This window comes from Eubalaena glacialis, chromosome 19 (genome assembly GCF_028564815.1).
Source record: "Eubalaena glacialis isolate mEubGla1 chromosome 19, mEubGla1.1.hap2.+ XY, whole genome shotgun sequence".
NCBI classification, from domain to species: domain Eukaryota; kingdom Metazoa; phylum Chordata; class Mammalia; order Artiodactyla; family Balaenidae; genus Eubalaena; species Eubalaena glacialis.
The window spans coordinates 13,940,112-13,963,123 of record NC_083734.1 but is presented as its reverse complement, the minus strand read 5'-3'; the positions used below and the strand labels follow the sequence as shown (position 1 = coordinate 13,963,123).

General features: G+C 45.5%; 1 protein-coding gene across 2 annotated transcripts in view; it reads right to left on the bottom strand.

The window, feature by feature from the left end:
- Positions 1–23,012, bottom strand: part of SMG6 (SMG6 nonsense mediated mRNA decay factor) — a 239,737-nt gene that overhangs the window by 112,285 nt on the left and 104,440 nt on the right. For both annotated transcript variants that reach the window (XM_061175743.1, XM_061175744.1), the window contains 2 exons: positions 19,610–19,778; positions 7,550–7,751 (listed from right to left, as the gene is read on the bottom strand). In XM_061175743.1, the coding sequence (XP_061031726.1) occupies positions 7,550–7,751; positions 19,610–19,778 (371 nt within the window). The remainder of the gene's footprint in view (positions 1–7,549; positions 7,752–19,609; positions 19,779–23,012) is intronic.

Below are 23,012 nucleotides of genomic sequence, written 5' to 3'. Positions count from 1 at the left end.
CGCCTACCACAAAATGTGAGGGTATGGGGGCAGATGCAGAACACCGCTTGGAAGACTTCACTGCTACAAATCAGTACCAATCACAATCAGCAGTTCAGAGAGGCCCAAGTAAATGTAAGTGGGAAGTGGCCAGAGGGTGGAAGTTCTTCTTGACATGGCAGGCCACAGCTCCAGGAAGGAGGTCAGAAATTGCTATATCATTTATGTGAAACAGAAACTGGACATGGGATACTCGTTCTGGTACAGGAGCTCCATTATATACAGGAAAGAAAATGTAGAAAATAAATTCATATGTTGAGAATGCACACCACCTGGCCTCCTCCCCAGCTGCTTCAGGGTGGTGACTTGGTAATACAAACTTATATATTCAAACAGTTTTAGACTTGAGAAGGGGATTCTAAATGATATTTGTAGGTAAAGAAGGCATCCAGTGAGAATCTACCTAACCTGTTGTGGAGAAAATATCAGAACTGAGTAAACCTTTCTTTGTTCAAAGAAATATAAAAGGCCAGAATCAGACTGTAGAAATACAAGTGGGGGCCTATGAAAAGAGTCTGCAAGATAAAAAAGGGAACAGAGCATGCAAAGAGACAGAGAAATAGAGAATACTTGGGGGAAAAATGTTAGCAGAAGGAGACAGTATCTGCTTTACTCTTACAATTGGATTTTTAAAATCATAGATTCTGTGAAGTATGCTAAAATATAAATGATAAAACAAAACAGATAAAGGAGACCTTGGTAAAAGGCAGGCAAAAATATAAACATTACAGGATAAGATAGGGAAATAACGTAAGGCAACGAATAATGCAACAGCAGACTTAAGAACTGAATCAGAAGCAGTAAAGAGTAGAATCAGCACTATAAAAATCTGAATCAATTAAAGACAGGAAAAACTTGAGAAACCTTCCGAGATTGCAGAGGCAGAGCAAAAAGGCATTAAAACGATGACAGAAAAATATGTACAGGACAAAGAACAGAGATCCAATATACATGTTAGGAGAAAAGAAATTACTGAAGAAAAGAACAAACACAACATTAGTAATCAAAGACATGGGAGATGAAAACTTTTCTGATCTAAAGATAGAACTGCATCTGCTTATTTAAAGAGCTCATTATGTGCCATGAAAAATTAAAGTACAGAGCCCAACATCTAAACAAATCCTCATACAATTTGAAATTCAAGATTTAAAGAGTTATAAATTACCCGTGCTGTATGAAAAAAAAAAAAAAGTTTACCTACAAAGGAAGAAAAACCAGACTTTTCTCCAATTTTTCCTAACCATTAATGCAATGGAATAATAGCTATTGTTTTAAAGGGGAAAGAAGTTGACCTAAGCTAAGTTGCCATTCATGTGCAAGGGCAAAATAAGAACACTTTCAAAACACAAGTGTTCAAAAAGTAGTCATGAAGAATGTCCTCGATATACTGTTTAACGAAAAGAACAAAGTAAGGAAGAGAACGTATATCGCACTATCATTTTGATCATATATGTATATATGTTTATAAATATGTTTCAATGGGCATAGAAGTGGTCTAAAAAGATAAGTATCAAATTGTTAACAGTGGTTATCCCTAGAGGGTGACTTTGACTATATATTTTTTTGAATTGTTTGACCCTTTTGCTTGAGTATGTATATTACTACCGTATTTCACAAAAATCACCTTCATTTTTTAAAAGCCTCCATGTTATCTTTGCTGAAAAAAATTCTACAATGTTGCATCTGAATAACAGATGAATCAAAGTAAAGAACATAAGAATGGGAAAGCCATAGAATAAAAAGACAAAAACGGTGAAAACTGAACACTGAAAACACTTACTATAAAATTAATTCTAAATAACTATTGTAAATTTAGAAACAAAATGCAACTGTGTGAAAAAGAAAATACATATTGTAAACAGTCCTAATTTTCACATCTTAAATATGGGATAGTCAATTGGTTTTTTTTTTCCCCTTTCACTCTTGATGTTGATACTTTGAGAATAGAAGATTATGTATGTTTTTCAAAAAATTAGTCACTGGTAGCACTTAAAATTAATATTTTCCAGACCACCAAAAAACAAAGGCCACATTTCCCCCCAAACTATATATGTATGTATGTATGTGTGTGTGTGTATAAAAACAAGGGTGTTTAAAAAACATAAAACAAGAACAAAGCATATACTGTATGGTCCCAATTTTATGAAAGGAAAAGAATAAGTACACACATATAAGCATGGGGGCGGGGGAAAGACTGAAAGGACATATATGAAACCTTAACACCAGTTAATTTTAGGTGGTAGTTTGTATGTGATTTTTATTTTCTTGTGCTTTTCTATATTTTCTATTTAAAATATTTGGGGTAATTATGTGCACAACAAACATGCCAAAAATATCATTTAACAAACAGACAAGCCACTAGTTTCAAAAGTTGGACAATTTAGGTGCAGTGGTTAAGAATCCTCCTGCCAATGCAGGGGACACGGGTTAGAGCCCTGGTCTGGGAAGATCCCACATGCCGCGGAGCAACTAAGCCCATGCGCCACAACTACTGAGCCTGCGCTCTAGAGCCCATGAGCCACAACTACTGAAGCCCGCGCACCTAGAGCCCATGCTCCACAACAAGAGAAGCCACCGCAATGAGTAGCCCACACACCTCAACGAAGAGTAGCCCCCGCTGGCTGCAACTAGAGAAAGCCCGCACGCAGCAACGAAGACCTAACGCAGCCAAAAATAAAATTAAAAAAAAAAAAAGTTGGACAATTTAAACCTCATCTTTAACCTCAATTACATATTTTATTAATGACAAAGCTTCCTGAGATCCTACATCCAGACAGAAAGCAAAGATTACTGTAAGAATGAATGGGATGTGATCGTGAGACTTATGACATCACCATATAATATGACCTATAATTTATTCCCTAATCAAGCCAAAGCGTGGCCCCAGCATTAGCTTGTTGGGAAGTTCTTCACTTAGTTCTTGATCAGATAATATGGGAAGGAAAACAAAGACGATCACACAGATTAATCTTCCCGGGGATGCTAGAATGAGGATTGCTTACATCTATTTATGACATCAATGTTTTGCTTCTCATTAAATGGCTAGACCTTCAGAGCCTAAGGAAAGACACAGCCTGTCACTAAATAAATCCTTGTTCAGTACCACCTATAGCTATACAATCACATGCATTTATTTTGAAGATGACAATTAAGCTTTTTTTTTTTTGATATTGACTAACATATAACATGAACTTAACATCTTTCTCCTAAAACAGTTTTCTTTTTATCACTTCTCCTATCTGCCTATAGGGCTACTGGGGTTTCAATGAGGAAATACATGTAAAGAGCTTAGCACAGTGCCTGGAACATGATTATTGACTGCAAAATCTTAAATTTATTATTATTATGGTTTGATTACTTTTTCAATCACTTATGCTTATTCAGTATAATGCAGCAGAAAGGACATGGAGTTTTATTTATTTATTCCTTTAAAACTTGTTCTTATGAAAAATTTCATATATATACAAAAGTAGAATACTATAATAAACTCCATGTACCCATTATTCAGATTTAATAATGATCAATATTTGGCCTTTTTTTCCCCATCTACACTCCTGTCCACCTTCCTCCCCACATTATTTTGAAGCAAAGCCTAGATGTCAAACCATTCATAAGAACATGATGTTCTGAAGTCATACAGACAAGGATTCTAATCCTGTACCTCATCACTTAGCTACATAACCTTGGATAAGCTACTTAACCTCTGAATTTAGGTGCCGAGCAGCCACTCAACGAACCTAAGATCACTCTCTCTTAGTTGGCTCTAATTTTCAACATCTGTGATGTTTCTCTCTAAATGTAACCAGCTCCACTCTATTGCTTTTACCCTAATCTGTACTCTTTATCTTACTTTTGGATAATCCCAACAGCAACCTGTTTTCTCACCTCTTACTCATCCCATACCTGGGTTTTCTACTATGGTTTGTTTCTTTCAGGCAGAATATTAATCCTGTAAGAAGTTCAGTAAATCAGAAAGATCAAGGGTGAAGCAAATTTGGGAAAGATAGCAAAGGGTATCCCCCTCGCATTAAAACTCCAAGAAGTCTTTCAGTAATGGATTCTGTCTAATATTGTGTTACCCTAACTTACATGATTGTGAAACTCTTTTTTTTCACCTAACTATTAAGAACCTATAAAACTAGAGTTTCGTGGAACATGCTTGGGAAATACAGTGATAGGTTAATGCCAAATCAGTGCTCCTTGAGCAATGCCTTCATTGGGAAACTACCAACTCTACAAAATTTCAAGAGTTCCTCCTATAGGTTCAAATTAACTTAGGTTGCTTCTCACATCTTTGTATATGCCGTAAGTTGTCTCCCAAACTAGGAGGGTGTTTGCCTTGTATGTCTGGATTTCTCTTGTGTGTGCAGGTGTGTAATATAGGTCGCTCAGTGAATGCCTGTTGAGTGTGCACCCAGGCTGGACAAAACATGTGACTAATCTCCACCAGCAGTGAAACTGCTCATGTTGCTGCTACAAAGTCCTTGAGATACTTTACATTTCTTAGTAGTGAACACTAGAAGCTGGAGAAGATGTCTATCTTCTTCGGATATCTAAGAGGTCAAGAGCTCCTAAAAAGTCCCTCTGGATACATCCATACTAATCTTCCAGGTCAACCATGGAGATGTTTCCTATGTTTCCATCATTCTTCACTCCTCTCTTGAGCCTCAGTTGTCTCTTTTATAAAATGAAGGTACAAATACCTACTTGGCAGGCATATTGTGAGGACTTAATGAAATAATGGACAGAATTACCTCGTCCTGGGACTGATACATGCTAGATATTCAAGAGATGTTATTTTTCTCTGCCATGGAGAATAAAGCAGAGAAAAAGGAAAAGGAAGGCACGTAACATCTTATATAGGGTAGCCAGGGAAGACCTCTCCAACAAGGTGGCACTGAGAAGGCAGTGAGAGTGCCACACAGCTATCTGGGGACGGGGTGTTCCAGGTTAAGAGGAAAGCAAGTACAAAGACCCTGAGGCACAAGTGTGTGGCTTGTCCGAGGAACAGCAAGGACGCCTATGTGACTAGGGCATACTGGGCACAAGGAAAGCAGCAGGAGCTGGATCAGAGCGTGAACAAAGAAGTGACATGATCTTATTGATGTTTTAAAAAGATCATTCCAGTGGCTGTGTTGAAAACAGACTGGAGAGTAGGAGGAGGGAGGAATAAGAGAAACCAGTCAGAAGACATTTTGTTGAATTGAACTAGGGTGTAGTGGTAAGAAAGAGTTGCATTTGCGTTTATTTTGAGGGTAAGGAAGACTTGGATTGCTGACGGATTAGTTATGGAGGTGTGAGAAGAAGAGAGGAGCCAAGAATAACCCCAAGAATTTTGACATGAGCACCCCCAAAGTCAAAGCTGCCATTTACCGAGATGGGAAGACTGAAGAAAGACCAGGTTTGGGGGAGAGAAATTCAGGAGTTTAGATCTGGAGATGTTGTGCTGGGCACACCTATTTCACAGTCCTTGAAGTGGAGACCCACCTTAGTCTCAATGAGCTGTGACTGCCCCGGGCAGCCTGTGATTCACGACCACAGGCTGAGGGCATGGACCACTGGCTCTGTGTTCTTCTTGCCAGGTCATATATTGTATTTACCATATACTGTATCATACACATGTATCATATGCTAACACTAAAGCTGGGAGAGCTCATGAGAAAACAGGGCTTAGCAAGTCTAAAGCTGGACAGGACTCCTTCCTTGTTCTGCACTGAAAGACAGCTGACCCAATCGCCAACTCCCAAAAGCACCCTCCAGAGTCAAGACCACCCTGTGATCACAGAAAAACAGTACGTACTAGGATTCCCCTGGCCCAAGCCATGGCTACCCAGTTTCTCTTCCAACTCTTCTAACTGAACATCTTCCACAAAGTCTGAACTTTGTTAGCTGTCCTCTGCCTCACACACTACAACTCCCCATTATTATTCCCTTCTGAGACTAGAAGAGCAGGATTTTATTCCAACTTTTCACTGGAAAAGCATAAAATGAGTACTCCTCTTGAGAGACAAAGGTTCTCACATTCCCAATATTAGCCATTAAATGTACCCAAAGAGTATGAGTTTTTGATATGTCAATGTCTAGAACCTTTATCTACGTATAGAAATGTAACCATAGGGAATATATGAAAAAAATTCTGCTATAAGGAATCACCTGTTTATAGTAGTTCAAAAATTCAGGACAGTCCCTTGGTTCAATAAAGCAAAGACTGGTTAAAGAAATCTTGGCATAGAAAAGAATACTAAATGATCATCAAAAATGATTCCAAATAAGAATACATTAAAAGATACTACATGAAAAAAGCCAATTATAAATAACATGTATAATATGACCCCCAGTTTTTTTGTTAAAAAAAAAGTGTGTGTTTATACCATAAGTTAAATATGATTGTGTATAATTAGCAAAAATAACAGTTATGTTACCAGTTGGTAGAGGGATTGTGGATACGTTTTTCTTCTTTTTACTTGTCTACAAGGAACATATATTCTTTTTTCACGAAGAATGAGTTAAAAAATTTTTATATTCAACATAAAATCTCTCATATTTGTAGTTTATGCTTGGAATTTAGTTTTTACTATCTGACATTAAAAAAAAACCCAAAAAACCAAAAACAACTACCTACACCTCTATACATACTTCATCTAGGTCAAAAGACTTCCTTCTGAGAAGCCACTTGTGGACTCTCCCCAAAAAGCTCTCCCCTAGGGGATGTGATGCTAACAACTCCACAGAGGGGTCAGTCACTGAGTTCCCCTGCTCAGCACAGGAGACCCTGCTCCCAGGGTCTGTGGGCACGACTTCCCCAGCCTAGCAACCGCTACACAGGAATGTGAAGCAGAATGGACTGCTCTAGTCTCCACACCTGGCCACAGACACAACTGTTAAGCAGAGACTACGAGTTCCACAGTCCCCACCAGGGCAACAGGCAATGGGCTTTGTTTTCTATAAACAGACAGACAAGGAAAAAGTTCAGGTTAAAACACAGTCCTCGGAGGAAGAAAAATAGAAACCAGGCAGCGGGGAATGCTTCATACTCCTAAAAGCTTTTTTTGTAAGTTAACACATGGTGTCTGCTTCTCGCTAGTCACCTATTTATCACTCTCCTCCTTAGAGAAGGGAAAAAGCCCTGGCTGTTTTCCTAGCGCAGAGTTTTGTGGCTGGGGGGAAGGATGAAAGGGGGGAGGAAGGAGGGTGCTTTAAGCATGATGCAAACCATTTGGAGCTGAGTGAGAGCACTGCCAACACAAGCTGCACTATTTAAACAAGTGAGGAAATGATCGTATATACAACATGCCAGTGAGCGCACACACACACCAAAGGAAGTCGAGAGGGCTTTTTTTTTCAGGACGCAGAGCTGGATGTCAGCGGCTAAAAGGTCGATATTTTCCCTTAACACCCTTCTCAATGACTTAATCATGTTCCGTTTGCACAGAAAACTTCCCAAGAATAAAAAGGTCTGGAGAATTAAGAGGAGGGGTGAATGGGGAGGGATGTTTGGCCTGGGGCTGACCTTATCCGAGGTTTTCTCCACGTAGCAGGGGTCCTGAGGGGCAGCCAGCAAGGGTACAAAGCCCGAGAGAAGCCGATCCTCTTCCAGGATAAGGAGGGTGAGGTCATCGTCCGGGTCCTTGTACAGTGGCACCTCAGACTGATTCACTGCAGTCAGTATGTTACAGAAATCAGCCAGCATCGACCATACATCCACAGCAACCCTGTGAGAAAGAAGGTAAGAAAAGAAGAGCAGCTCTAAAGAGGAACCAGTTAAAGTATTCTAAGCACTTGTGGGCAGGGAGGTACTCGTGGCACTTGCTGTCTACGGCTGGCATCTGCCAGGAAATCTAACCCAAAAAGCTAGGATACAAAATTGCGCCCGTGGCAGTAATCTGGTGGGTGTGTGTCCATCTATGCAAAGTTGAAATTGATTAGGGGGAGTTTTTAATCCTAACCAGAAAGGAAAAAGAACTTAAGAGCATCAGTTGCCTAATGCAGGTCCTGTCACCTTTCCAGACAGTGTGCCTGAGACACTTATTCAAACACTCAAGACAACCAGTGCCTGAGGCAGCTCCCAGAATTCCCCTTCTCCTGTCCAGCCAAGTATATGCCACACAGACAGCAACACAGTGCCAATCTCCCCTCCTCCCACGCAGCCAGAGGGGCCAGTCACACTAGGCAAAGAGTCATGTGGTTATTACCTCCCACCCCAGTCCCCTACAATGCTTTAGAAATCTCTTCCTACATATAAGTAGGAAAACAATCAAACACACCCACCAAAAACCACATTCCTGGCCTGCCAAGATCTTCCCAGGAGGGTAAACCTTCCCATGCATTTCAGCCGACAAACCAGTATCAGTGCTGTCTTGGCCATCCCTCTCCCTCTCCTCTCCCTCACCTGTGGAAGGTTAGATATAGGGTGACCAACTGTTCTGGTTTGCCTGGGATTTGTCCCAGTTTTAGCACCCAAAGTCCCATGTCACCAGAAACCCCTCAGTCCTGGGCAAACTGGGATGGCTGCTCATTCCTAATTGCACATCACCAAGTCCTAGTTGAACCTAAGAAATCTTGAAAATGCAAAGTCTAGCTCTCCCCATTTCAAACTCCAGGGCAGAATTAGAAAAAGAAGGTTCATTTCTCTGTCACCATCATTTGTCAAAAATCGACTGTGGTTCACATCCCTGCTTTGATGGGTGCTAACGATCCTTAAGAGCTTTCTTTTTTGTCTGCACAGGACGCAGCTCAAATAGCCAAACTGTAGTCAGATCCAGGGCTTGCCAAATCCATAGGCCCTGGGCTGTACAAGACTTGGCTTTCTTTTCCAGAAGACTACCTTAACCAGGGACTCTGGAACAGGCAGTGCCCTATGGATGCTAAGTTGTATTCTAAAAGGAGTGAGCTGCACAGAAGAACAAAGAAAAGCTTTACAATTAGGCTCAAGAGGTGGAGCGGCAAGAGGCAAGAAGCAAAGAGAGCTATGAGAGTGAGCTACATCCTGGAATCTTCCCAGAGGAGTTACTGCGCATGAGCCAGATCTGCTAGGGAGGGGCCTCAGACCTAAGCAATGTGTTTCTCCTGGAGACTGGGAGCCTTTGGGAGATGGCAGAGAAGAGGGCATTCAAGGGACATGGCACTGAAGGTGATGCTGGGGGAGAAAGTGGAATAGAGGTGTGGGGACTCCTTGACTGGCTCCAGGTGGAAGGAGGCTGTACTGGTTTATTTACTGTAATCACTGCACTAGGAAAAGGCAATGAAATGAAACATCTTGTTTTCAAGAGTGTCCTGGGAACCAGGCGGAACACAGCTCCATTAATCATACAACGGCACATAATCAACACACATGTACTGCACAAGTAACTCGCCTCACAGGCTTTGCCCAGGAAAAAGAACATGTTTGGGAAGAATCACCGGAGGGACGAGAGTTTTCTAAAGCCTCTCTCTGCACAGACACCGACAACCAGGCTCATTCACAAAGCTCCATCTTTTGGCTCGGCTGAGTTTGGCTGTCAGAAATGTTTAAATATGGAAAAAAATAAACAGTTGCAACACGTTTTAGTGCAGAGATCTGCCTGAGCCCCTTTGTGATGTAATGGGAAACGCAGCATTCAGGCTACCAGCTGTAGAATAAACAGAACTTCGAGGGTTAAAAGGAACTGAACTTTCCACGACCCCATCTGCAGAGAAGAAAATAATAAGAGGAATGATGCACTGCCCCACAGCTCTGATAGTTTATCCTCCGGTCCCGGCTGCAGAGACAAGCACCGGATGTGATAGGGCTGCTCAGGGCCGCCTCCGAGGTTAGCGCTGCCCATGGGAGACGCACAGGGAGGCTCTTCCAGCTCCCCGCTTCCTCCCCAAGTGCCCTGCTGGCCACTTGAGCCCACTGCCTGAGTCTGATCCCACAGCGCTGGTGAGCTCTGGCCAACAGGCACTGCTCGGCTGCAGAGCAGCAATTTGGAAAATAAACAGGAAAGACGACAGTGAGAAGGAAGAAGGTGAAAAGTCTCCCAGCTGAATTCTTGGCTTGAGGGCCTTGGTTGGTGCTGTGCAGGTCAAGGCTGCTTCAGGACGTAGATGGGGGTGGGGGGTGAGGGCAGCAGCATCTCCAGCCAGGGAGAGGCAGCAGAAAATTACCCACGGCTGCCACAATGGGAGGCCCCACATCCCTCTCTCATCCTCCCACCCCTACCATCTTGGATCCAAGACGAAGGAATACGTGGTACCATGTGGTTCTCATTACCATGCTCCCTGTCCCCTAAGGCTCAGATAAACCAAAACTGACTCCTCCCAGCGGCTGCTGGCCACTACTAGGGACCCCTGCCCACATCTGCCTTTTGCCCATTACCACCCACCTTGTGCCAAAACCTTAAGACTCACTGCAAAAATGAAGTGGATGAGTGTTCCTACCCTAGTATTGATTTGTAAGATAGCAGCTGATGCCAAAAGACATAGGAAGTATCCTGAGTTCCCAACTCAGAAATGTAAAGTGGCCCAAGGGCCAAGCTAGACTGAGCAGAGCCAAGGGAATACACAAAATGCTCCGATGAAGGGTCATTTCTGCCCTGATCCCGTCAGACTGGCGTGTGATTCTGAGTGGCCACTTTCTTCTGGTATTGCAGTGGGATGGCCCCCGATCACTTCACATATCATCAGTTCTCTCCTCTCTCACTGAGCACCACAACCATGAACACAACTGACTGGGCGCCCATGGACCATACGGTGACCCCCACAGACGGTGGGGCAGAGGGGAGTGTCAGGAAACTAATACTAAAAGGAAGAGGTACTCTGAAAAACTAGGTGAGATGTCTGAACTCAGAAGTTAAGATATTTGCAGAAGTATGAGGTGATTCCTGGAACCTGGGCAACATTACCTCAGCTTACCCCGATCAGGCCTTTGGGCTGAGAGGTCAGTTCCATGGGTGGACACAGGGTTTCCTGTCTGAGCAGAAGGGGAAAAGTTAGCCTTTTCCTGCTCTAGTCCTTATCCCAGCTGGGAGTGCCTTCCAACCTTCACCCCAATCCAGTCCTTGGATTCTAAGGATTCAAGGTTGGCCTGGGCCAAGGAGCCCAAAGTCAAATTCTGGTGGCTGAGAGGAACTTTAAACAGCTCCCAATCTTCTAGAAATGCCTGGGAAATGACTCCCCAAAAGAGTTTTCAGACATTCTCAAGCCACCTTTGGTTCTAAATGGACCCTCTAGAGTGCTATAGGCTTGGGCAAGTCCCTCTGGCTTGCTGTGGTCCCAACTCATACTTTGGGAAAGCTCCCAGAGTCCAAAAAAATCCCACCAAACAGACACAGGGCAGCCAGAGAACATGAAACTGCATCCAATGAGTCTGTTCATGGCTCTCAGAATGGTGGCAAGGGAGCCTCTCAAGCAGCTGTGATGTGACTAGTGAGCAGGGATCAGCAGTGGTAGGGTGACCCGGTGGCCCAACCCCACAGAACACACCACACACCAGGAAAGCAGCCCTCTGGCTGGAGTCTGAACACCAGATCCTCGCTTGGGACAGACCAGCAGTGGCTAGTTATAGGTATGCACTCAGGACCAAGGCTCACCCACGTCCCCACAGACATGCACTCACTCCACCAGGAAAGGAAAAAAATAAGAGTTAATTTACTTTTTATTGCCTCAGGATTCCAAGGTTTAATGTAGCTGTCAGTTTTGAGTGCAGTGCAGCTGCCGGCCGATACAATGCAGCCCAGGCCAGCCCAGGTGACTAGGGAAACACATTTCACAGAAATGAACCAATACACACACTGTTGGCTGGCTGTTTGAGGGGATATTGACTTGGGGAATCAGATTAAACCTTCAGGCTGGGGTTAGTTCTGCAAACAGCATTAGAAAAGCAGCTTCAGTCCAAGGAACTGAGAAGCCCTGATCTCAGGTGGACCAGTGGGTTTCTGTGTTTCTACCATTTTGGAGTTTTCTCATACGATCTGTTACTCAACTACATCATGCTCGGAAAGATTAAGGTGTGAGATATGTGAGGCAAGTTATACCACAACAACCTATCTCTTTCCTAGAACTCAGAAAGAAAGGCAGATCTGCCAGCTTTATAGGGAAGAGGTCAAGAATGAACTTTTCTGCAAACTCCATCCGAGGACGGGACTGAAGGAGGAAGACAGTTTGGAGAATGGAGTACTAAGGCCCGACCAGGGCTCAGGCCATCCTTCTGGCAAGTCTAAGGAGGACTGAGCCCTCACACACCCCTTCATATTTTTACTGGGGGAACAGGCTGACTGGTGATTAATATCAAGTACAATGACCCCATGTTACAAGCCTGCAGGGGCCTGTGGAGGTGGCCATTTCCTGTGTAATACCAGCTTGTTTAAACACTAACATTCAAACTCCACAGCTGCAGAACAAACCCGGAAAGAGTTGAGTGAGAAGAAGCCCTGCATTGTGTTTTGGAGCTACGGAAGATCAGAGAAGTACTACAGATGGGAAACGAGTTGGGTCTTTTGGTTCCTGGGGTGAGATGCTCTGGAAATACAGCTAAGATGGCATAGAAACTAGGCACAAAGAAACTGAAAAAGAGAAAGTCCATGGACTATAAACACAAAAGGGGAAAGGCAAAAGGCCACAGCGAGAGAAATGCTCTTAAGATATGTAATATCTTCTTTTTAAAACCTGTTTGCCTATGGACCATCATATTATAGCCCACAACTCTTCACACGGGGTTCAACGGCCAACGTTAAGACCACTGTAGCCCTGGAGGACTTCCCACCCAACTGGACAAAACTGCAGGAAGTGAGCAGATAATAACAGAAATGGACCTGAATCCAACAAGTCTGGTAGAGTCAAAAGAATAGTACCTGGGTTTGAAATAGCTTAGTAAGCTCCTTGGAAAGCCAGGATGTCATGCCAACTCTGTTCTCAGTAGGCTGAGGATCTGGTCCTGGTATCAGGGCTAGGCAGCTCAACAGAACGGGGCAGAGACTGGGGGAGGGTAGGAGGAGAACTATGCAGCTCCCGCTGAGATCTAGGAACTACAGTGTATTTTCCAGATGCCACCATGATATCAACCGGAGACAAAGTTATCAGGGATGACTATTCTAGGAGTTAAGACATGGGCAGCAAGATACCATCCTCCAAGAATAATAGCTGTTTATTAGGTGACCACTAAAAAATATAAGACTCAGTTAAAGATGATCCTTTCTGCCTTCCTAATTTATACAAACAAGTCAACTTGGGCCCTTGGAAGAGTGCCCAACTTAAATTAATTCTGCCCAATAGGGCAAAATCAATCTGCAGCTCAGTCACCCTGCACTACTCGAAGAACACAAACTTCATGTTCTAAGCAGTGCAGCTGGAGCCCTACGGCCAACAACAGGTCACGGTAACCTCATTCCAGGATTTCTCAAGTACCTCGAACTGTGCCTCCCTCAACCTCTCTCTAGGTCAGTGCCTATTTGACTTCAGTTCTCCCAAGCTACACTCAGATGTATAGCCTCTGTCGCATCACTGTGGTGTGTTAAACCCATCAGCACTGTGTGTTTGGGAAAGAGCAGCCCCCAGGGGACCTTGACATCGCCACGGCATGAGTGGAGCCCTCGGCGGCCTCCCTGGTGCGGATTCTCACGGTTCCTGCCTCTCTAAATTTTTAGCTGTAACCACTCCAACACGTCTTCTTAGTTTAGCACACACTGGACCCAAATAACCTCAGCCCAGAGCTGGAAAGTACTCTCCCTGGGGTCAGCGGCTGTACCCTGCTGGGGTCAGACTGGAGCCTTGGGCCAACACCCCTTCCTCTCACAAGAAGTCCTGTGGGAGGAGTGGGGAGGGGACAGCGGCTCCTGCCGTGGGAGAGATCACGTGTGCCCCACACTCAGCACTTGGAGGAAGAGGAACCCCCTGGTGCCAGGCTATAGTGCTGACGCCCCAACCCGGAGCCAGGGAGACTGGGTGGGGAGCCAGGGTAGCAAAGGGGCTTCCCACAGTCACCACCACTTCCTTCAGGGAAGTGCTGATGGACTATTACTTAGTGACCTCCCAAAATGCCCTTCTGGGAAGACGTATTAAGCGTCCTTGAAGGGGTGCCGATTAGACTTGGGATTAGTTCTTATTTCAGAACTGCCCTATGAGGGTGAGTGAATGAGCTGCTTTTTAACTCAAGAATTTCTATCTCGTCTACAGGGTCAACACATGTAGGCTCCCTGCGGAAATGAGCTTACTGCATACTCCCTCCATATCCCCATGTCTCCCTATGTGACGGCACCTCAGAGGGCTCCCTACAAGCCCTTTCCAGCATGCTCTGTAGACTATACAAGACAAGCCATGGAAAAGCAGCAAGTCCAGGAATTTCTGGAGTTTTTTTTTTTTTTTTTTTTTTTTTTTTTAACAGTGTTCCAATCCAACAGTGTGATAAATGCATCCGAGCTACAATTAGGAAGATATATAGCATCAGAATGCGAAGGTCTGGGCAGCCTGGTGAAACGCGGGCTCTCCAGAGCCCCAGCTATGTTTCCCATTATGTAACCCTGGTCATGGGCAGACAGCCAGACTCCAAATGAAAAAGAGACTCTGGCTTGGCACTGGTTCTATTTTCCTATCCTCATTCGGGGTCAGCGCAGTGTCATACAGCTGCAGAGAAAGCTCTGGGGATTAAACCTGGGAAAGCCTCCAAGACCAGGACCTGGGTTCAAGTACCAGCTGAAAGCAATAAACCAACTGCCACAGCTGGGCTAGGTTTGGATGTTCTCAAAGTCCCCTGACTCTTTCACTTACTGAGAACTAGAGATCAAGATGAGGGAAGATTTGGCTTCAGCAGAGACTATGAAATGAGGTAGGTTGTCCCACTGCCCCAGCCTTGCCAAAGGTCCTGGGGTGCAAGGGGGCTATGCTTAGGCTCATGGAAGCCTGTTGCTCTGCTCCTCTCCACCACCTGACATTCACAACTTGCCTCATGCTCACTTGGTAAAGTGGGGAGTGGCTGCCCCACCCCTCTAACAAGAGGCCTGGCACAGAAACTGTGCTCCCCACTCCACCCCCACCCCCACAAGTAGACGGCCCCTCCAAACACTGTGGTCTGTTCTAACCAGACCAAAGCACTCTACACTGCCTTTTACAGTGGCTCAAGGCAACTTTCCACACCCTGCTACAATCCTCTGTACCAAAATCTCCTGGGATATAAAGCCATCCTATTACGACTCCTAACAGATGCAAATGGGAAGTCAACATACTTACGTGCTGACTCCAGCACACACACCTACTAAGTGCCACTGTTGTGGGAAGGCACAAACAGACCTGAAATCCTGCCCTTGTCACTCTGCAGTGTCAGTGAAGTTCTGTCATCATCATTCTAAGTGCTCCATATGTGCCTAAGTGGCTACTGCTTAGGAAAAGTAAACTTGACCAGAAAGAAGAGGAATATGGGCAAAGGGGAGAGAACCAAGGAGACTACTGATGCGCTTCAGAATTCCCTTGAAAAAGTGGAGGTGCTTCGAAATGACTAACTGTGCAAGGAAAGATGGTAACACAATGAAAGACAGAAAGGGAATGAAGGGAGCAAGATTAAACAAGGGTCCAAATGTGTCAAGGAGACAATTTGGGAGTAGGGAATTTCTGGAGGAGAAGCAAACTACAATGTAGGCTATCTGGTCACCTTTTCATAGGATCAGTGAGGAATCTGTCTTTGCAGAGAACAAATGCAGGCGAAGACCAATGAAAACATGCAAAGGAGAGGCGTTAAGTGGAAGCCATTTCCTTCCTACTCTCTTGGGAGCGTTCCTAAACCCTCCAAAATGAAGAGCAGCACAAGGACCTTACGAGTGTCAGAGGGATTACTGTTCTGACATCTACAGAACTCTCTGGAGTATGTTATTCCCTACAGCCTTAAAAGAAAAGGCTCCACAGTATGGAAGATCAGTGGGTATAAGATGTCACTTTGAAACCTACAGAAGAACCACCATACCTTGCCAATCTCTCAACCACAGTATTCACTCGGTGAACGTTAGGCAGTTACATGAGAAACTAGAAAGAAGGGAGGTAAATTCTTATTCCACTTTCCACTGCTTGGATCTGAAGGCTATGAGGTGGGATGACCCTCAGGGTGGTCAGACCAGGTTTGCTCTGTCCAACAGTGGCACCAGCCCTCAAACCACCATGCCTTGTGGTCAGGCCCCAGGATGGCAGAGCCCCTCCTTTATGCTTAAACTTGCATTCCAGAGACAACCAGCCGCTGATCCTGATTGCAAAGGGAGGCAGTGCAGAAGGGGACTCTATTCTCTACCACACTGACTTCGCTAGCCTAAACTGGACTCATCAAAAAGTAAGTTACAGCTACAGGAACTTGTTTACTAAGCAATCAGATTCAACATATTATTTGGTCAGATTTGCTATCCTTGTGCAGAAAAGTCTGAAAAGACTAAGCAAATTTGATTCGAGTGTCCCAACCCCCTCTGCCTTTCTGTAGCCTTGGAGGTGAAGCCCAGCTGGGGATGGATGTAACTTGGACCACGTGCCCAGCTGCAGATTGAGCCCTTGCCCAAAGATGGGCAGCAGCTCGCATGAGCCGGCAACGGGCCATTTGCTCCAGCATCCACAGAGAAAACAGATTCAGCACCTTAAGCAAATGAAGCCCAGCACTTCCTGTGTGAGGTTTCCATTTCCTCAGCCAAACAAAAGCCAAAGGGAGCAGGAGAGGGAGGAGGGATAAAGGGAGACAGGTCGCAGAAGAGAGTTAGCAGGCCTGATGGCCAGGATATGGGTAAACAGGGGCTGGGTGGACCATATCTAAGGTTGTGAGGTGGGGTGACCCAGGGAAGGCCCAAGCTCCAGGGACAGATGGTCTGCCTCCCCACCCTCCGAGAGGAAGGGAGGAACACTCCGTGACCCCTGCACATGCTCAGAAGCAGTGGCTTCAGATACTTGGAGAGCAGAGCCCTTCCTTGTCAGTTTCTTTCCAAAACTGCAAATTGCCTAGTCGGCATCTTAGATTAACGGCCTGAAAACTTTGAGGCTGTACATGTTAACTCTTCAGTGAACACTGCTGGGAAACAGCTGCCCCATAGCCAGCAGATTGGTCTGTTCCTTTGTGTGTCCACAGCTCCCCAGCTCAGGCTCAACCCTGGCTCACGAGGCCTCAGCCTGGAGTGCATTTTGAAACCTAGAAGGGTTCACAGGAAAGATGCAAAGATTTGTTTGATGCTGTGAGCATCACTCACATGGTTACAGAGCTAGAGCTGGGGGGGGGGCCTGGGGAGGGCAGGCTTAATGGTCCAGGGGTGCTTCCTGGGGTGAGGAGCAAGGAAGAAATGGGATGAAGGAAATGTAGGAAAGAGTCAGACTATATAGTCCACACAGAAAGGTCTAACTGCTGGCCAGAAATCTCTGCTGCAGTCTTCCCTCTGTGGGTCACCCATGAGTCTGGGAGACTCACATGGCTGGTCCCCAGCCCAGAGAAGCACCCCTCCCCACTCCCTAGAAATGCCACTGGCACCATCCTAGGTATCCATCCTCCATCCTCCAGTATTTTCCCCCTCCCAGGGAAGAGCACTGGAGAAGAATGATGAGATGCTGGGTATGGATGTTTGTTCCCAAACACACATATATACACCCAACACAGAGCCTGAAGGAACTCTGAGTGCACTACACCTGCCAGAGACCACAGTACAGCGGATGGGGGAGGGAGGAATGGAGGGAGGGGAGAAAGGGAGAAGGAAAAGTTAAACAGAGAGAAAGAGAGACAGAAACACCAAGGGAGAGACAGATAGGAAGAGAGAAAGAGTAAGGGAGAGGGAGGGAGAGAGATGGACAGTCAACAGAGTTGACCAGAAATAGGCACCTACGTGCACACACATTAGGACACTCTTACGCAAACACAAACACACACACAGTGACCCTAACATACAGAAGAACAAGACACATAGGAACATGGATATAGATGAGGAGCTGGCAAACTTTTTCTGTAATGGGATAGAGAGTAAATAGTTCTGGCTCTGCAGACGATACGGTCTCTGTCACAACTACTCAACTCCACTGCTGCAGTGTGAAAGCAGCCATAGACAAAGTGTAAACAAACAAGCATGGCTGTGTTCCAATACAACTTTATGGACACTGAAATGGGACTTTCATATACTTTTCACAAGTCATGAAGTCTTACTCTTTTTATTTTATTTTTTCAACCATTTAAAAATGTAAACCATTCTGAGCTCATGGGCCATAGCCTGCTGACCCCTGAAACAGATACACAAACAGCAGAGAGAGACAAACAGAGTCAGGCAAAGAGGCAGGCAGGCACAAGCCAAGACAAGCTGAGACAGGCAGGGAGACACAGGCAAGGCAGGTGGATACAGGCAGACCCTGTATCCACATATACAGAAATCCCTTGCCCCCCAACAGAGAGACCTAGGTTGACACACAGAGACATACTCACAGACAAATATGGACATGGACACGGGCAGTCCCGGGCACAGACACTCAGGAACATATACAAACACTCCCACAGGACACAGCCACACGCAGAGAGACATGGACAGGACCAAAGCAGACATGGACTGACACGGACCAAGAATCAGACACAGACATATATATGAACACACAGACACGGAGACAGACACACAGTGAAACAGATTCCTCACGGGGACACAGGGACCCTGTAAAGAGATCCACACACAAGGACAGACAGAGACGCAGACACAGATATGGACACAGCACATGGACACACATACATAGACAGACATGGAAAGGCACACCAAAAGAGCCTTCGATAGACAAATCCCCGGGGACGGACACACACACACACACACACACACACACACACACACACACACACACACTCAGACACACACAACCAGACACACATAGACAACCAGACCCAAACAGACACACCCAGATCTACAACTCACACATCGCTACAAACACAAGAAATAGCCCTACCTGGTTGCACAGCAACGTGAATGTACCATGCCACTGACTGTATGCTTAAAAATGGTTAAGATGGCAAACTTTGCCACGTATATATTTTACCACACGTCATATGGACACACAAAGAGATCTACATAGAAACACCCAGCAGACACACATACTCCCCAGACCAACACACCCCACATCAACACACAGAGACAGGGAGAGGGGGTGGGATGCTCCCCTACGGGGACAGGGAAGAAGTGAGTGGGAGAGAGGGGTGCATGCTCTCACCATTCCCCACATACTACAACGTCGTGAGAGGAAGGCAAGGAGACAGAGTGCGCAGGACAGCACGAGAAGCAGCAAGGGCCTGAGAGATGCACAGAGATGAACTAAAAGGGAGAGAAAGAAACAAAGTCTCTCACACACACTGACTGACACCCACCCAGACTCAGCAGGTAGCTGCCGAGACGGTGAGTATGAACAGCACGCAGTAAAAATTAGCAAGATCAAGGGGAAGGAACGAAACAGAGCAAGCTATGGTGTGAGAGAAAGACTGAGAGGAGGAGGAACAGGTGGAGAACAGGCCAAAACAACCTAATACGTCAGAGGATGAGGAAGGTGTTCAGGGAAGGGGAAAACCCAAGTTCAAATGAAGAGGGAAGACAGAAACAAGCGGGCTGCGGGACGGGGGCTGTGGGAACACCGGTGGGCAAGGCTGACTCACTGTGAGGGCAGATCCAGGGATGTGGGTGGAGGATTCCAGGTGTCTGGGTAGCCGAGCATCCAGTCTGACCAGACTTTCACACTGGGGAGCAGTTCCTTCAGGTCCGGGACAAAGGAAGACACCTTGATGTCATCTTGATCCTCCTCCTCCTCAGGAGAGGACAGCTGAGCTGCAGAGGCAAAGGGTGAGAACTGGGCCTAGGTCTGCTGTGGCCCCCGAGTGAGGCCTGGGGCACTGGGATGGCAGCAAGCTCTTAGGGAAGGGAGACCAAGTCCACAGGAGAGCTGGGCCCAGAAGTGAAGGACAAGTGCCAGCACCTGAGAGGATTCTGAAAAGCAGGACAAAGAGAGAACCAGGGCACTGGGTCCGCCCTGCAGACAGCTGTCTCTGCTCCACCTGTGGCCTGGCTGTAGCTGCTACCCTGGCCTCCAGCCCCTGCCCCCACCCACTTTTAGCCTTCCTCCAGCACAGTGCTGAGATGGCACCAGGGTTCATGCCCAAACTGTACAAACTGAATTTGATAGTGAGGACGTATCAGAGAAACCCAAATTTTAGGGCGTTCTACAAAGTAAATCTCCTGTACACTTCAAAAATGTTAAGACCATGAAGGACAAAGGAAGACTGAAAAACCATTCCAGATTGCAGGAGACTAAAGAAACATGACATCTAAATGCAAAGTGTGATCTTGGAATGGATCCTAGACCAGAAAGCAACTTTTTGCTTAAAATTGTTTTTGGGACAACTGGTACAAACTCAATAAGGCCTGTAGATTCAATAATAGTACTGTATCAATGCTGGCTTCCTGATTGTGATAAGAGTACTGTCATATAAGAGAATGTCCTCATGACTAGGAAATACACAGTCAAGTATTTGGGGGGAAAAAGCTACCATGTCCGCAACTTACAATCAAATGGTTCATAAAAAAAAAAAATAACAGGGACTTCCTTGGTGGCACAGTGGTTAAGATTCCGTCTGCCAACGCAGGGGACACGGGTTCAAGCCCTCGTCCGGGAAGATCCCACATGCCGCGGAGCAACTTAGCCTGTGTGCCACAACTACTGAGCTGGCCCTCCAGAGCCTGTGAGCCACAACTACTGAGCCTGCGTGCTGCAACTACTAAAGCCCACACGCCTAGAGCCCGTGCTCTGCAACAAGAAGCCCGTGCACCACAACAAAGAGTAGCCCCCGCTCGCCGCAACTAGAGGAAGCCCACGCACAGCAACAAAGATCCAACACAGCCAAAAATAAAATAAAATAAATAAAATTTTAAAATAAATAACAATAAGCATTAGGTATAGGTGTGTGTGTGGAAAGAGAGAGAACTTAAAACAAATATGGTACAATGTTATCAATTAGGGAATCTGGGTGAAGGGTATGTAAGAGAGCTGTTAGTATTATTCTTGCAACTTTTCTGTAAATTTGAAATTGTTTCCAAATAGTTACCCCTACCGTCCCTCCAAAAAACAGGCAGTCCCAGAGGCTAGAGGCATTCACAAAAGCTGATGCGGGGTTCAAGACGGCGGAGTAGAAGGATGTGCGCTCACTCCCTCTTGCGAGAGCACTGGAATCACAACTAACTGCTGAACAATCATCAACAGGAAGACACTGGAACTCACCAAAAAAGATACCCCACATCCAAAGACAAAGGAGAAGCCGCAATGAGATGGTAGGAGGGGCGCAATCACAATAAAATCAACTCCCATAACTGCTGGGTGGGTGACTCACAAACTGGAGAACACTTATACCACAGAAGTCCACCCACTGGAGTGAAGGTTCTGAGCCCCACGTCAGGCTTCCCAACCTGGGGGTCCGGCAATGGCAGGAGGAATTCCTAGAGAATGAGACTTTGAAGGCTAGTGGTATTTGACTGCGGGACTTCTACAGGACTGGGGGAAACAGAGACTCCACTCTTGGAGGGCACACACAAAGTAGTGTGTGCATCAGGACCCAGGGGAAGGAGCAGTGACCCCACAGGAGACTGAACCAGACCAACCTGCCTGTGTTGGAGGATCTCCTGCAGAGGTGGGGGGGTGGCTCACCATGGGGACAAGGACACTGGCAGCAGAAGTTCTTCTGGGAAGTACTCCTTGGCTGAGCCCTCCCAGAGTCCGCCATTCGCCCCACCAAAGAGCCGGTAGGCTCCAGTGCTGGGTAGCCTCAGGCAAAACGACCAACAGGGAGGGAACCCGGCCCCACCCATCAGCAGACAAGCAGATTAAAGTTTTACTGAGCTCTGCCCACCAGAGCTGAGACCCAGCTCTACCCACCACCAGTCCCTCCCATCAGGAAGCTTGCACAAGCCTCTTAGATAGCCTCATCCACCCGAGGGCAGACAGCAGAAGCAAGAAGAACTACAATCCTGCAGCCTGTGGAAGGAAAACCACATTCACAGAAAGACAGACAAAATGGAAAGGCAGAGGACTATGTACCAGATGAAGGAACAAGATAAAACCCCAGAAAAACAGCTAAATGAAGTGGAGATAGGCAACCTTCCAGAAAAAGAATTCAGAATAATGATAGTGAAGATGATCCAGGACCTCAGAAAAAGAATGGAGGCAAAGATCAAGAAGATGCAAGAAACGAAGACCTAGAAGAATTAAAGAACAAACACCTAGAAGAATTAAAGAACAAACAAGCAGAGAGGAACAATACAATAACTGAAATGAAAAATACACCAAAAGGAATCAATAGCAGAATAACTGAGGCAGAAGAACGGATAAGTGACCTGGAAGACAGAATGGTGGAATTCACTGCCGCAGAACAGAATAAAGAAAAAACAATGAAAAGAAATGAAGACAGCATAAGAGACCTCTGGGACAACATTAAACGCAACAACATTCGCATTATAGGGGTCCCAGAAGGAGAAGAGAGAGAGAAAGGACCCAAGAAAATATTTGAAGAGATTATAGTTGAAAACTTCCCTAACATGGGAAAGGAAATAGCCACCCAAGTCCAGGAAGCACAGAGTACCAGGCAGGATAAACCCAAGGAGAAACACGCCGAGACACATAGTAATCAAATTGACAAAAATTAAAGACAAAGAAAAATTACTGAAAGCAACAAGGGAAAAACGACAAATAACATACAAGGGAATTCCCATAAGGTTAACAGCTGATTTCTCAGCAGAAACTCTACAAGCCAGAAGGGAGTGGCAAGATATATTTAAAGTGATGAAAGGGAAGAACCTACAACCAAGATTACTCTACCTGGCAAGGATCTCATTCAGATTTGACGGAGAAATCAAAAGCTTTACAGACAAGCAAAAGCTAAGAGAATTCAGCACCACCAAACCAGCTCTACAACAAATGCTAAAGGAACTTCTCTAAGCAGGAAACACAAGAGAAGGAAAGGACCTACAAAATAAACGCATAACAATTAAGAAAATGGTAATAGGAACATACAT